The sequence below is a fragment of the Pan paniscus genome, chromosome 4 (assembly GCF_029289425.2).
Source record: "Pan paniscus chromosome 4, NHGRI_mPanPan1-v2.0_pri, whole genome shotgun sequence".
NCBI classification, from domain to species: Eukaryota; Metazoa; Chordata; class Mammalia; order Primates; family Hominidae; genus Pan; species Pan paniscus.
This window is the reverse complement of record NC_073253.2, coordinates 172,934,079-172,950,840: the sequence shown is the minus strand read 5'-3', so window position 1 is coordinate 172,950,840 and position 16,762 is coordinate 172,934,079. Positions and strand designations below refer to the sequence as shown.

Below are 16,762 nucleotides of genomic sequence, written 5' to 3'. Positions count from 1 at the left end.
GATTCAGTACTATTTGTGGTCTCAGGCATTCACTGGGGGTGTCTTAGAATGTTATCCCCCATAGTTAACGGGGAACTACTGCACTTATTTTGTTGTAACACAACACAGCCTCTCTAGCTCTTCAGTTAAAACTTTTCGGTTTAGAATAAAACACCCTATCACCAGAAGCCAGCAGAACGTAGGAATCAGACCAGCAACAGGGATCCTTGCAAAAGCTTTCCAGCTGCCAGTGGAGAAGAGCTCAAGAGAGCTCAACGTGTTACTCTGGATACTACTCTTCTGGGGAAGGTGCTGGGTGGTTTCCTTAGTTGTAGCTATATACTCTGCCCCACGTATAACAAGGCCCAAATTCACCTGCCATTTTACCTCCCACGGAAAGAACCACTGGAAAGATCACTCCTTTAAGAGCTTATCCACTCGGAACCACGCCTCACATTCAGAGAGAAGCTTAAGAAACACCGGCGAGGTGTGCCAGGCTGCCAGGCAGTACTATATGATGTGAAAAATATACAGAAAGAAAACTATCAATGCCCTCTTGCTGCCAGAATGTTCCAATGCTTGCCCCTTTCCCTAGTAGGAGAAAAAAATTCTTTTTCACCTCACATAAAGCAAAACTGCCGTCCCTCACGACACAGAATCTAGTTGCAGGTGAGTCATGTCATCATAACACAGACTGTTTTCAAACTCATCCCTCAAAGGAAGAGGATCAGTGAGGAACATATGTATTTACCTATAACATTCACTGCCTGGTCTTATTTCCAACCCAAGGTAAGTATGAAAGACTTTGTGATTCCAGTTTTTTAAAGTACAACCTCTTGAGCTTCTCCCCTTCCATTGCTAGGGAGTCTATCTGGACCCACCTCACTGGAGCAAGATGCTCCAGTTTGTGCTGTGTGGTATTGCATGGTGTCATTTTCCTCAACCCTTTCCATTATGTGGCAAAGGCCTATACAAATCATGTTTCCTAAGTATGTAAAGCATATGTCATCAGACCTTACAATGACAAAGAAGCTAAAGAAAAACAAAAGGACAAAGAACATCTTAAATGACTACATTCAATTACCATGGAACTTTACTTTTTTAACTATTCAAAAAGATATCCACTGTATTATTTCAACTATATGACTCTCCTGAAAAAAGTAAAACTATGAAGACAGATAAAACATCAGTGGTTTCCAGCAGCTGCTGGGGAGAAAGGGAGAGATGAACAGGCATAGAATAGAGCATTTTTAGGGCAGTGAAACTGTTCTATCTATAATAAATAGATACATGTCATTATACATTTGTCCAAATTCACAGAATGTACAGTATTAAGAATGGAGCCTGATGTCAACTATGAACTTTGAGTGATTATAATGTGTCAATGTAGGATCATCAGTTGTAACAAATGTACCACTCTGGTGGAAAATACTAATCATGGGGGAGGCCGTGCATGTGTGGGAGGCATGGAACAGAGGAGAAATCTCTGTACCTTCCTCCGATTTTGCTGTGAACCTAAAACTGCTATAAGAAATAGAGTTATTGATTTAAAAAACATATTCACTGTCTATGCATCCCAGGATTTCCAGAACAAAAATAAAAAATAAAAGATATTCACTGAATCTGTTATGATATATTTAAGCAGGACACAGTGGTAACCCTAAAAATTGGAGATCATTAAAGACCAAAGTAACAGCATGTGGGCATGATTTCTCAAATCGCAGTATAGAAAATGCATAAAACAAATAAATTCAATTGCAAGCTTAGGCAAGAAAATATTGATAAAATGATTGAATATCTTATTTCCTAACTCTAAACAGGGATTTAGCACGACATGAAAAGTAGATTCACATAATCAAAATAAAAGACCATTTTTATTCTAATTTTAACTCAGAAATTATTATGCTTATTCAATTTAACACTTTCACTGAAAGGTTAAAGAGATAAGAAGGACAGATTATAATTGCTTAATATTGCTATGGTAACTTCCATTCAAATACCTGTGAGTCACCAGAAGTCAAAAAGGTAGCCAGCATTGCAACACAGGATGGATCATGCAACAGAAACTAGTACCAGGTTACCTTATCTTATAATATTATTTGCTGTTAAAATGAAATTTTAAAACAGCACCAAAAGTTAAGTTGGGGCTAAAACTGTTGTGCAGGAAAGATTTCATATAGCAGGCGAGAGACTGCCGTCCTTAGAAAGACCCGCATGCAAGCCTGGCCCTTGGCTGTTGTTTAGGAAATTGGAATTGGGAGGGTTCCCACCATGCCCTAAGACTGGTCACTGTGTCTAAAGTGTTGATAGAAACAATGCGGTTACTTCTGAGCAGCTGCTTTCCTTCTGAGAGTCGGAATGTGGGTACATGTGAGGGAGAGTAACCTCCATAAAAAACACTTGGGTACCGAGTCTCTAATGAGATTCTGGGACTGGTAGACATCACTGCACATGGGTTGTCAAAATGTGAGGCTGGGAGAATTAAGCAGATCCTGGGAACTCCACAGGAGAGAACTTCTGGAAGCTTGTGCCTGGTTGCCTCCAGACTTGACCACCACATGCACCTTTTCCCTCTCATTTTGCTTGTACCCTTTCATTGTAATCAATTAAAGATCTGAATATGATTATTTGCTGAATCCTGTGAGTCCTTCTAGTGAATCACCAAACCTGGGGGTGGTCTTGGGAACCCTTGTCACAAATGCATCATATAAGGTTTTTATTAAGTTGACATGATGTACGTGACTATATAATCAGATGGTTATTTCACAGAATAGCTTTCCCTAATCTGTTTTTCTTTTCTTTCCTTGATATTTGACTTGGAGGTTCTTGTATTTCTATATTCAACTGATTAAAGCCATAAAAGAAATAAGTGAAGCAATTGTTAGAAAATAATGGGAAATAAGCAGCAATCCTAGTTTTACCAGAATAAAAAATAGGGAATCTTGATGATTGACAATATGTTCTACAATATGAATGTTTCAAGAAAAAAAAATGAAAAGGTGGTCAATTTTCTGCAACTCAACTGGGCTTCATTCCTTTTTATAATAATTGTGCAGGCCAGGTGTGGTGGCTCACATCCGTAAAATCCTAGCATTTTGGGAGGCCGAAGCAGGAGGATCACTTGAGCCCAGAAGTTCCAGACTTCCAGACCAGCCTGGGCAATATAGTGAGGAAAAAAAAAACCTTAAAAGGAAAATTAGCCAAGCGTGGTGGTGCATGCCTGTAGTCCCAGCTACTTGGGAGGCTGAGGTGAAAGAATCATTTAAGGCCAGAATGCAGAAGTTGCAGGGAGCCAAGATAGATCCCACCACTGCACTCCAGTACTGGCAACAGAGGGAGACCTGTCTCAAAAAATAATAATAATAAAAATGAATGAATGAATAAATAAATAAATGATTGTGTATCCAGCTAGATGTAACTACACATGGCTACAATTCCAGCTACTCAGGAGGATGAGGTGGGACGACTGCTTGAGCTCAGAAGTTCCAGGCTACAGTGAGCTATGACTGTACCACTGAATAGACACCACATTCTAGCCTGGGCAACATAGAGAGAGCCCATCTCTTATAATAATGATAATAAATTAATTGTGCATCATTCAAGTAACTTGTATAACTGGAAAAAAGCATAACCATTGAATATAGTATAATAGTATAACTACTGATCATAGAGTTCCTTTTACTTGCCCCTAATCTTTTCATTTCTCATAAGACTAAAACATGGTTGACCCATTCAAGGCAGTTCATCACAGAACAAGTCAAAAAGCCAAAAGAATTGCATCCAAGCTGTAGGCTGTGTTATCCACTACTCCTTGCAAGCAGTGGATTTGGTCATTAAGAATCAGCAGGACTTTTAACTTTGTGTGCGTGTGTGTGTGTGTGTGCACCTGAACGCACATGTGTCTATGTGCACGTGTGTGTGTAAACTATGACAGATAAAACCATTTTGCTTATGTAAGAATATGTAACATAACTTGTGCTTCTCACAAAGGAATTGCTTTTCTGTCTTCTGCACTCAGTAGGTATCTTCAAAAAATAATCTCCTATTCGTATGGGTGCACACTGGTTCACTTTTACAGTTCTTACTGCCATTTATTTATTCTACGAGAAAGGGATTGTTGAGTTCCCGGTTCTAAAGATACTTTCTTAGTGACACAAATTAACAGGTAATACAGTTCACCCTTGAACAGCAAGGGTTTGAATTGCAGGAGTTCATTTATATGCAGATTTTCTTCTGCCTCTGCAACCCAGAGACAGCAAGACCAACCTCTCTTCCTTCTCAGCCTAAACAACCTGAAGATGATAAAGATGAAGACCTTTGTGAGGATCCATTTACGCTTTATGAAAAGTCAATATATTTTTCCTGCAGATTTTCTTTCTAACAGCTTCACTTGTCTAGCTTACTTTATTGTAAGAACACAGTATATAATAATGCAGCACAAATAAAATAGGTGTTAATCGACCGTTTATGTTATCAGGAAGGCTTCCAGTCAATAGTGGGCTATTAGTAGCTAAATTGGGAAAATCAAAAGTTATACTTAGATTTTCAGCTGCACTGGAATCAGAGCCCCTAACCCCCACATTATTCATGGGTCAACTGTAATTATGTATTTACTAAATAGAAACAATTTATTATAAAAGTAAACAACTTATTATAAAAATGAACTAGAAGAGCCATATGTATAACAAGTCCAATTTGTTACAATGTGACTATAGAGAAAACATAAATATTATATAGGATTTTCGGGATCATAATTAAGTAAATGATTTTTTTTCAGATAATACTGTTTGAGATTATAAATTAGCTACAACTACCTTCTTAAATAACTCTTAATTCCAAACTAAAGAAGTTAAATTAAGAAACTAATGTACATGTATGTATATATGTACATATACATGCAATTTACACATCTTTTGAAACTTTTCTTTTCCTTCAAAACTACCTTAATCTTACATCTTAATTTTTTCAAACCAAGAGTAGGACCACCACGAGAAATGAGAAATTCACTATCAGAAGTCTTACCTGGATTGTAAGTTTTAAGAATCTTCTTTTTAAGTTCCAAAATTTGGTGTGGAATTCTGTATATAAAAAAGTAATAAATAAAATTGCTATTTTAATACTGAAATAAAAGCTACCATATTAAATTCTTGATGTTTGGTAAATGTATAATCAAACTGATTCTTTTTTCCTCGCTGGCTATCACAAAATACATCTTCACACATCAACGTACTTCTATATCTATTGTGACCTTCGATGGTCACGTATTATTGCATCCTATGGATGCAACTGAAATTTACGTATAAGATCCATTCTATGGGTTCTTTTTAAAATAAGTGCTGTGAAAAACAAAGTGCATGTATCTCTATTTCCCAAGGGTATTTTACTATAATGGAATTGAAGGGTAACGGGCATACACATTTTTAAAATATAGGACTTACCACCAAATTATCTATTTAAAAAGGAATCAGCAACTTAAACTTCAAGCAGCAGTATAAAAAACATCCTCATACATATTGTGGATAGAAAACAGTTTCATTCCTCTTTTAATTTAAATTCTTATACCAGAAACGCAAAGGCTTGTTTTCCTACGTACAGAAGAAACTTGTAGCGGGAAGAGCCAAGATGGCCGAATAGGAACAGCTCCGGGTCTACAGCTCCCAGCGTGAGCGACGCAGAAGACGGGGGATTTCTGCATTTCCATCTGAGGTACCGGGTTCATCTCACTAGGGAGCGCCAGACAGTGGGCGCAGGCCAGTGGGTGCGCGCACCGTGCGCGAGCCGAAGCAGGGCGAGGCATTGCCTCACACGGGAAGCGCAAGGGGTCAGGGAGTTCCCTTTCCGAGTCAAAGAAAGGGGTGACGGACGCACCTGGATAATCGGGTCACTCCCACCCGAATACTGCGCTTCTCGGACCGGCTTAAAAAACGGTGTCCCACGGGATTATATCCGGCACCTGGCTCGGAGGGTCCTGCGCCCACGGAGTCTCGCTGATTGCTAGCACAGCTGTCTCAGATCAAACTGCAAGGCGGCAGCGAGGCTGGGGGAGGGGCGCCCGCCATTGCCCAGGTTTGCTGAGGTAAACAAAGCAGCAGGCAAGCTCGAACTGGGCGGAGCCCACCACAGCTCAAGGAGGCCTGCCTGCCTCTGTAGGCTCCACCTCTGGGGGCAGGGCACAGACAAACAAAAAGACAGCAGTAACCTCTGCAGACTTAAAGGTCCCTGTCTGACAGCTTTGAAGAGAGCAGTGGTTCTCCCAGCACGCAGCTGGAGATCTGAGAACGGGCAGACTGCCTCCTCAAGTGGGTCCCTGACCCCTGACCCCCGAGCAGCCTAACTGGGAGGCACCCCCCCACCAGGGGCACACTGACACCTCACACAGCCGGGTACTCCAACAGACCTGCAGCTGAGGGTCCTGTCTGTTAGAAGGAAAACTAACAAACAGAAAGGACATCCACACGAAAAACCCATCTGTACATCACCATCATCAAAGACCAAAAGTAGATAAAACCACAAAGATGGGGAAAAAACAGAACAGAAAAACTGGAAACTCTAAAACGCAGAGCGCCTCTCCTCCTCCAAAGGAACGCAGCTCCTCACCAGCAACGGAACAAAGCTGGATGGAGAATGACTTTGACGAGCTGAGAGAAGAAGGCTTCAGACGATCAAATTACTCTGAGCTACGGGAGGACATTCAGACCAAAGGCAAAGAAGTTGAAAACTTTGAAAAAATTTAGAAGAATGTATAACTAGAATAACCAATACAGAGAAGTGCTTAAAGGAGCTGATGGAGCTGAAAACCAAGGCTCGAGAACTACGTGAAGAATGCAGAAGCCTCAGGAGCCGATTTGATCAACTGCAAGAAAGGGTATCAGCAATGGAAGATGAAATGAATGAAATGAAGCAAGAAGGGAAGTTTAGAGAAAAACGAATAAAAAGAAATGAGCAAAGCCTCCAAGAAATATGGGACTATGTGAAAAGACCAAATCTACGTCTGATTGGTGTACCTGAAAGTGACAGGGAGAATGAAACCAAGTTGGAGAACACTCTGCAGGATATTATCCAGGAGAACTTCCCCAATCTAGCAAGGCAGGCCAACGTTCAGATTCAGGAAATACAGAGAACGCCACAAAGATACTCCTCGAGAAGAGCAACTCCAAGACACATAATTGTCAGATTCACCAAAGTTGAAATGAAGGAAAAAATGTTAAGGGCAGCCAGAGAGAAAGGTCGGGTTACCCACAAAGGGAAGCCCATCAGACTAACAGCTGATCTCTCGGCAGAAACCCTACAAGCCAGATGACAGTGGGGGCCAATATTCAACATTCTTAAAGAAAAGAATTTTCAACCCAGAATTTCATATCCAGCCAAACTAAGCTTCATAAGTGAAGGAGAAATAAAATCCTTTACAGACAAGCAAATGCTGAGAGATTTTGTCACCACCAGGCCTGCCCTAAAAGAGCTCCTGAAGGAAGTGCTAAACATGGAAAGGAACAACCGGTACCAGCCGCTGCAAAATCATGCCAAAATGTAAAGACCATCGAGACTAGGAAGAAACTGCATCAACTAGCGAGCAAAATCACCAGCTAACATCATAATGACAGGATCAAATTCACACATAACAATATTACCTTTAAATGTAAATGGATGAAATGCTCCAGTTAAAAGACACAGACTGGCAAATTGGATAAAGAGTCAAGACCCATCAGTGTGCTATATTCAGGAAACCCATCTCACGTGCAGAGACACACATAGGCTCAAAATAAAAGGATGGAGGAAGATCTACCAAGCAAATGGAAAACAAAAAAAGGCAGGGGTTGCAATCCTAGTCTCTGATAAAACAGACTTTAAACCAACAAAGATCAAAAGAGACAAAGAAGGCCATTACATAATGGTAAAGGGATCAATTCAACAAGAAGAGCTAACTATCCTAAATATATATGCACCCAATACAGGAGCACCCAGATTCATAAAGCAAGTCCTGAGTGACCTACAAAGAGACTTAGACTCCCACACATTAATAATGGGGGACTTTAACACCCCACTGTCAACATTAGACAGATCAACGAGACGGAAAGTCAACAAGGATACCCAGGAATTGAACTCAGCTCTGCACCAAGCAGACCTAATAGACATCTACAGAACTCTCCACCCCAAATCAACAGAATATACATTTTTTTCAGCACCACACCACACCTATTCCAAAATTGACCACATACTTGGAAGTAAAGCTCTCCTCAGCAAATGTAAAAGAACAGAAATTATAACAAACTATCTCTCAGACCACAGTGCAATCAAACTAGAACTTGGGATTAGGAATCTCACTCAAAACCGCTCAACTACATGGAAACTGAACAACCTGCTCCTGAATGACTACTGGGTACATAACGAAATGAAGGCAGAAATAAAGATCTTCTTTCAAACCAACGAGAACAAAGACACAACATACCAGAATCTCTGGGACGCATTCAAAGCAGTGTGTAGAGGGAAACTTATAGCACTAAATGCCCACAAGAGAAAGCAGGAAAGATCCAAAATCGACACCCTCACATCACAATTAAAAGAACTAGAAAAGCAAGAGCAAACACATTCAAAAGCTAGCAGAAGGCAAGAAATAACTAAACTCAGAGCAGAACTGAAGGAGATAGAGACACAAAAAACCCTTCAAAAAATTAATGAATCCAGGACCTGGTTTTTTGAAAGGATCAACAAAACTGTGATAGACCGCTAGCAAGACTAATAAAGAAAAAAAGAGAGAAGAATCAAATAGACGCAATAAAAAATGATAAAGGAGATATCACCACCGATCCCACAGAAATACAAACTACCATCAGAGAATACTACAAACACCTCTACGCAAATAAACTAGAAAATCTAGAAGAAATGGATAAATTCCTTGACACATACACTCTCCCAAGACTAAACCAGGAAGAAGTTGAATCTCTGAATAGACCAATAACAGGATCTGAAATTGTGACAATAATCAATAGTTTACCAACAAAAAAGAGTCCGGGACCAGATGGATTCACAGCCGAATTCTATCAGAGGTACAAGGAGGAACTGGTACCATTCCTTCTGAAACTATTCCAATCAATAGAAAAAGAGGGAATCCTCCCTAACTCATTTTATGAGGCCAGCATCATTCTGATACCAAAGCCGGGCAGAGACACAACCAAAAAAGAGAATTTTAGACCAATATCCTTGATGAACATTGATGCAAAAATCCTCAATAAAATACTGGCAAAACGAATCCAGCAGCACATCAAAAAGCTTATCCACCATGATCAAGTGGGCTTCATCCCTGGGATGCAAGGCTGGTTCAATATACGCAAATCAATAAATGTAATCCAGCATATAAACAGAGCCAAAGACAAAAACCACATGACTATCTCAATAGGTGCAGAAAAAGCCTTTGACAAAATTCAACAACCCTTCATGCTAAAAACTCTCAATAAATTAGGTATTGATGGGACGTATTTCAAAATAATAAGAGCTATCTATGACAAACCCACAGCCAATATCATACTGAATGGGCAAAAACTGGAAGCATTCCCTTTGAAAACTGGCCCAAGACAGGGATGCCCTCTCTCACCACTCCTATTCAACATAGTGTTGGAAGTTCTGGCCAGGGCAATTAGGCAGGAGAAGGAAATAAAGGGTATTCAATTAGGAAAAGAGAAAGTCAAATTGTCCCTGTTTGCAGACGACATGATTGTATATCTAGAAAACCCCATTGTCTCAGCCCAAAATCTCCTTAAGCTGATAAGCAACTTCAGCAAAGTCTCAGGATACGAAATCAACGTACAAAAATCACAAGCATTCTTATACACCAATAACAGACAAACAGAGAGCCAAATCATGAGTGAACTCCCATTCACAATTGCTTCAAAGAGAATAAAATACCTAGGAATACAACTTACAAGGGATGTGAAGGACCTCTTCGAGGAGAACTACAAACCACTGCTCAAGAAAATAAAAGAGGACACAAACAAATGGAAGAACATTCCATGCTCATGGGTAGGAAGAATCAATATCATGAAAATGGCCATACCGCCCAAGGTAATTTACAGATTCAATGCCATCCCCATCAAGCTACCAATGACTTTCTTCACAGAATTGGAAAAAACTACTTTAAAGTTCATATGGAACCAAAAAAGAGCCCGCATTGCCAAGGCAATCCTAAGCCAAAAGAACAAAGCTGGAGGCATCACACTACCTGACTTCAAACTATACTACAAGGCTACAGTAACCAAAACAGCATGGTACTGGTACCAAAACAGAGATATAGATCAATGGAACAGAACAGAGCCCTCAGAAATAACGCCGCATATCTACAACTATCTGATCTTTGACAAACCTGACAAAAACAAGCAATGGGGAAAGGATTCCCTATTTAATAAATGGTGCTGGGAAAACTGGCTAGCCATATGTAGAAAGCTGAAACTGGATCCCTTCCTTACACCTTATACAAAAATCAATTCAAGATGGATTAAAGACTTAAACATTAGACCTAAAACCATAAAAACCCTAGAAGAAAACCTAGGCATTACCATTCAGGACATAGGCATGGGCAAGGACTTCATGTCTAAAACACAAAAAGCAATGGCAACAAAGGACAAAATTGACAAATGGGATCTAATTAAACTAAAGAGCTTCTGCACAGCAAAAGAAACTACCATCAGAGTGAATAGGCAACCTACAACATGGGAGAAAATTTTTGCAACCTACTCATCTGACAAAGGGCTAATATCCAGAATCTACAATGAACTCAAACAAATTTACAAGGAAAAACAAACAACCCCATCAAAAAGTGGGCGAAGGACATGAACAGACACTTCTCAAAAGAAGACATTTATGCAGCCAACAGACACATGAAAAAATGCTCATCATCACTGGCCATCAGAGAAATGCAAATCAAAACCACAATGAGATACCATCTCACACCAGTTAGAATGGGGATCATTAAAAAGTCAGGAAACAACAGGTGCTGGAGAGGAGGTGGAGAAATAGGAACACTTTTACACTGTTGGTGGGACTGTAAACTAGTTCAACCATTGTGGAAGTCAGTGTGGCGATTCCTCAGGGATCTACAACTAGAAATACCATTTGACCCAGCCATCCCATTACTGGGTATATACCCAAAGGACTATAAATCATGCTGCTATAAAGACACATGCACACGTATGTTTATTGCGGCATTATTCACAATAGCAAAGACTTGGAACCAACCCAAATGTCCAACAATGATAGACTGGATTAAGAAAATGTGGCACATATACACCATGGAATACTGTGCAGCCATAAAAAATGATGAGTTCACGTCCTTTGTAGGGACATGGATGAAATTGGAAATCATCATTCTCAGTAAACTATCGCAAGAACAAAAAACCAAACACCGCATATTCTCACTCATAGGTGGGAATTGAACAATGAGATCACATGGACACAGGAAGGGGAATATCACACTCTGGGGACTGTTGTGGGGCGGGGGGAGAGGGGAGGGGTAGCATTGGGAGATATACCTAATGCTAGATGACCAGTTAGTGGGTGCAGCACACCAGCATGGCACATGTATACATATGTAACTAACCTGCACAATGTGCACATGTACCCTAAAACTTAAAGTATAATAATAATAATAATAAAAATCACTGGAGAAAAATGGGAAAAAAAAGAAAAGAAAAAAATTGAAATCTATTCCAGAGAATTTTAATAACTGTGCCAAGAAAAAGCCTTCCTCTACACAAATAAGTTCTTTATTTTTAAGTTCTTTTAATCATTGAATAAACTTCAAAAGTTTTCCGTTATTTAAAAAAAAAAAAGAAAGAAACTTGTAGATCTGCAAAGAAGTACTTTGCCCGCTTTTAGAGTTTTTGATTATTTGATTTGAAAGAATTCCCTGTAAAACGAAGATGCACTTTTCAGCCCGGGCGCGGTGGCTCTCAGCTGTAATCCCAGCACGTTTGGATCGCGGCTCACTGCAAGCTCCCCCTCCCGGGTTCACGCCATTCTCCTGCCTCAGCCTCCGGAGTAGCTGGGACTATGGGCGCCCATCAACACGCCCGGCTATTATTATTATTATTATTATTATTTTTTTGTATTTTTAGTACAGACAGGGTTTCACCGTGTTCGCCAGGATGGTCTCAATCTCCTGACCTCGTGATCCGCCCACTTCGGCCTCCCAAAGTGCTGGGATTACAGGCGTGAGCCACCGCGCCCAGCCCTAAAATTTTTACAAATGTCATTACAATAGTAAAAGACAGTAGGTGTCACGCAAAAATGTTAAAACCTTGATTTTTTCATTCGGCTTATGTAAAATTGATAATCACAGAAAGAGCTCACATTGTGAGAAAAACGTGTCTTCCCATTCAGGAACACAGAACCCACCTCCCACTTCCAAGTTTCCTTCTAAGAACCTTCAGTAAAGAACCGATCTACACAGGTGGATACGGATGTAAAACGGACAGTTTTAGGTGAGAGCTTTTCGCTACTGAAAATGACTCACGGTTTTTTTTTGTTTTGTTTTTTGTTTTGTTTTTTTTTCTTTTTTGGAGACGGAGTCTCACTCTGTCGCCCAGGCTGGAGTGCAATGGCGCGATCTCGGCTCACTGCAAACTCCGCCTCCCGGGTTCACGCCATTCTCCTGCCTCAGCCTCCCGAGTAGCTGGGACTACAGGCGCCCACCACCACGCTCGGCTAATTTTTTTATTTTTATTTTTATTTTTATTTTTTATTTTTAGTAGAGACGGGGTTTCTCCGTGTTACCCAGGATGGTCTCGATCTCTTGACCTCGTGATCCGCCCGCCTTGGCCTCCCAAAGTGCTGGGATTACAGGCCTGAGCCACCGCGCCCGGCCGACTCACGGAATCAGTTCTCTCATTAGGCACCTCCTATAATGTATATAACACCATGTTTTAAACGTGTAGGTTAAAAATAACACTGTGTATGCTTAGCTTTGTGAGTTAAATCACTCACACTCTCCACCAAGCGCTCCAGCTGGGGAATTATGAGGGATGCAGAGCAGCTGAGGCTCCATTTGGCACCACCCCTCTGAGGGTGCCCTCCGAGGCCCCATCCCAGGGGCTGCGGGGAAGCCGGGCCTGGGGACCCCCTCCCACCCTGGGCTGAGCCCCCACCCCACTGCCTGTGCTGCGTGTCCCCGGCTTCCAGGTCTCTGCTCCTGCACGCCAGGCAGCGATCCACTTCCGCGGCTTCGCCCTTGACAGCGCCCTGTGGATCTTCCGATTCGGTACCCCGAACCCCTGTAGACGTGGCCTAGGGAGCCCCGGACCGCCGGCCCCTGCGGCTGCCAAAGCCGAAGAACTTCTTCAAGGTGGTGAGTTCTTCTCAGACCCCCAACCACTGGCTCCTGAGCCGCGGCAGCTCCGTGTCACCTTTTCACCGCCCCCCGCCCCAAACCCAGCCCCAAATCCCCAATCCAACTCCAAATCCCCTATCCAACCCCCAATCCCCTATCCAACCCCCAATCCGCGATCCAACCCCCAATCCCCTATCCAACCCCCAATCCGCGATCCAACCCCCAATCCCCTATCCAACCCCCAATCCGCGATCCAACCGCCAATCCGCGATCCAACCGCCAATCCGCGATCCAACCCCCAATCCGCGATCCAACCCCCAATCCGCGATCCAACCCCCAATCCGCGATCCAACCCCCAATCCGCGATCCAACCCCCAATCCGCGATCCAACCCCCAATCCGCGATCCAACCCCCGATCCGCGATCCAACCGCCAATCCGCGATCCAACCCCCAATCCGCGATCCAACTCAAAATCCCCTATCCAACCCCCAATCCGCCATCCAACCCCCAATCCGCGATCCAACCCCCAATCCGCGATCCAACCCCCAATCCGCGATCCAACCCCCAATCCGCGATCCAACCCCCAATCCGCGATCCAACCCCCAATCCGCGATCCAACCCCCAATCCGTGATCCAACCCCCAATCCGTGATCCAACTCCAAATCCCCTATCCAACCCCCAATCCGCCATCCAACCCCCAATCCGCGATCCAACCCCCAATCCGCCATCCAACCCCCAATCCGCGATCCAACTCAAAATCCCCGATCCAAATCCCAATCCGCGATACCAAGTCTGCGATGTAGCCCAGAATCCGCGATCCCGCCTGGTCCACCCTTCAGCAGCGACACTGGCGGCCTCCGACCTCTCAGACCTAGTGAGCCTCGCAAAGCCGTTAGGCGCGCGCCTGCACCGCGGGGGCCGCCCGGCTCCCGGAAGCCGCAGGTGCAGGCGCCGCTGGGCTCGCGGGTTCTCCTGGGCTGGCCCGGGCTGCCCCGGGACCACGGACGGAAAATCGCAAGCGCGCGGCCCACCCGGCCTGAAGGGGAGGGCCCGTCTGGCCGTGTAGCCCGCCCCGCTCCTCCTTCCGAAGAGAGATCTGGTGCTGGCATGGGCACCCCGCGGCCACCGGAGTGGCTTCCCGGATGAGCCTGGCTTGGGCGCTGACGCTCTGGCCCTGGGGGCTGCCTGGCTGGTGCCACGTAGCGGAAGACGCCTGGAGAGTCACTCGCTCCTTCCCCCACCCGCCCCCACCGCTGCTCGTGCCAGGACGCGCAGTTTGCAGTTGCAGCTCTGGCACTGGCGCGGGATGGCGGAGCTTCCCTTGGATGGCGTCAGGTCACCGAGTGCACCTGGTCTGAGGGTCTGCTCCTCCTGGACACCTCTCTGGATCCTGATCCCTGGCGCTGGGCAATCCACAGGATGAGACTGATCGGCTGCTGGCGAAGCCGACCGCCTGACTTTGCTGCCTGGGCGGCTGGCCCCGGGATCCGCGCTGCTGGGGACGCGGGCCTGGTCTGCGGTGTCCAGCCACTTGCTGCGGGCGCGCCACTTCTAGTCTGGTGGCTGCAGCCGCAGCTCCGCGCCTGCGGGGGCTGGCGGGCCTGGTATCTGATGTCCTCAGGGTCAAGTGCATCGCTCACCCACCTGAGTGAGGGTCTGCTCTGTCTCGACCTCCTCCAAGAGCGCAGGGGCCACCGGGGAGGCAATTTAGGAATGCCTAAATGGAAGGAACTGTCCTTTCTCTGTCTTTAAGAAATAAGCGGCTTTTGTTTTTGTTGTTTTTGTGATACCCAGCTACAGCAGAAAGCAAAGGGGATGCAGAGGTGAAGGTCCACAGCCAGTTCCTCTACTGATTCCCTCCAGGCATAAATGTTCAATCTAACGGCTTTGGTTGGCACTTTCACCTCAGCACTTACCTATGCCTACAGGTTTGTTCAATCACAGCTCTTCGATTTTGAATTATTTAATACCCAATTGTTTCATAATTTAATAACCAAACTATTTTAATAGTTTACCATCTCTGCAACCCTGAATTAATTTTTTCTTTGTTTATAAAACAATCGCTATAGCAAGATAAAAATCACAAAACACTTCCACATTTCATTGGGTTAAAAAAGCATTAAAACATTACACATAAAAGATAATGAAGATATTGGTTTCATCATAAAAATTATGGCTTTGCAAACTTTTTTTACATTTAGCTACATTCTTACAATTCTTTAACTTTTCACTGTTATTTTATACATTTTTAAAACAATGCATACCAGTGTTTAAAAAATAAATGCAGCATTTCATCTAGGACTGAACATATAACGCTGGTCAGCTTTTTCAGCATGGTGCAGGTGTGGGCCTCAGGCTGCTTTCTGTTTACATGTATCAAATGACATGACCATCTTAACTGCACGGGTACCATCTCCTCGGCTTCTTTCTTCTCCCCCAAAACTATTTAATGTTGCTTTAATGGCAACATCAATTTAACTAGTTTTGTAATTTCTGTACTTAATTGTCACATCACATTGTATCAGTTCTTTTTTTTTTTTTTTTAAAAAGGAAAGCATACAATCTTAGTTGCTGGGCCAGTTCTTCTGAATCAATTTGAAATCACCTTTTTTCTCTTTCATAATAACTACTTATTTTAATCAACGAGTCAACAATTATTAGATATTAACTTATTTTTTCTAGTTAAAATTTTGCTATCTTTCAAATAATTCCAACTCTTACACACACATTTAATGTACATAACTGTAACATATACATATATAAGCACAGGTTAAGCCAGATCTAACATGAATTTAGATATGCCAAGAAAGCCACATGACCATTATTTACATAAATATGACCAGTGTTCACATTTATCAAGGCCAATGAATATTAAGGTGATTGCTTCAATAAGAAATTAGGTGAAGAATTATTTGTTGAATATTGTCAAACACTTTTTTACCTGTTAAAATTATTTAAGCCTGACCCAAATAATTTTTAAACTTTTTATTCTATCATGCCTATAGACAGCTTCATATATTAACCATTTCTGCTTTCGTGGTCCTTTGAGAATAGTATCTTAGTATGTAAGTGCAATAAATAAACAACTTTTAAAGGAATAAAGAAAATTGATATAAATTAGTCTGGAAAATCTAGTCTGTAGCTGGGCAGCCAGGTGCCCAGCTAAACCTCAAGGGATGGTTCTGTTAAAATGAAGAAAAGAAGAATAGTATGTAACAGAAGCCTGCTCTGTGGCCCCAGGTTACAGCTGTGGCCACCCAATCTGCCTTGTGCCTCCTTCTTCTCACACAGGTCACACTCATCCCAGCTCCAAGCAAGAAAGACCAAAGTCCCTGGCCAGGCGCGGTGGCTCACGCCTGTAATCCCAGCACTTTGGGAGGCCGAGGCGGGTGGATCACGAGGTCAGGGGATCGAAACCATCCTGGCTAACACGGTGAAACCCTGTCTCTCCTAAAAATACAAAAAAAG

General features: G+C 43.0%; 1 protein-coding gene across 2 annotated transcripts in view; it reads right to left on the bottom strand.

Annotated features, from left to right (window-relative positions):
• Window positions 1-14,616, bottom strand: part of LOC117978296 (protein FAM153A-like) — an 81,363-nt gene extending 66,747 nt beyond the window's left edge. The window contains exons 1-4 of one of the 2 annotated variants that reach the window (XM_055113069.3): window positions 14,082-14,616; window positions 13,113-13,282; window positions 12,742-12,866; window positions 5,002-5,057 (exon numbers count right to left, since the gene is read on the bottom strand). In XM_055113069.3, the coding sequence (XP_054969044.1) occupies window positions 5,002-5,057; window positions 12,742-12,866; window positions 13,113-13,282; window positions 14,082-14,403 (673 nt within the window). In that variant the 5' untranslated portion in view covers window positions 14,404-14,616. The remainder of the gene's footprint in view (window positions 1-5,001; window positions 5,058-12,741; window positions 12,867-13,112; window positions 13,283-14,081) is intronic. The other variant, XM_063604325.1, reaches the window with a different exon arrangement.
• Between the last annotated feature and the right edge of the window lie 2,146 nt (window positions 14,617-16,762).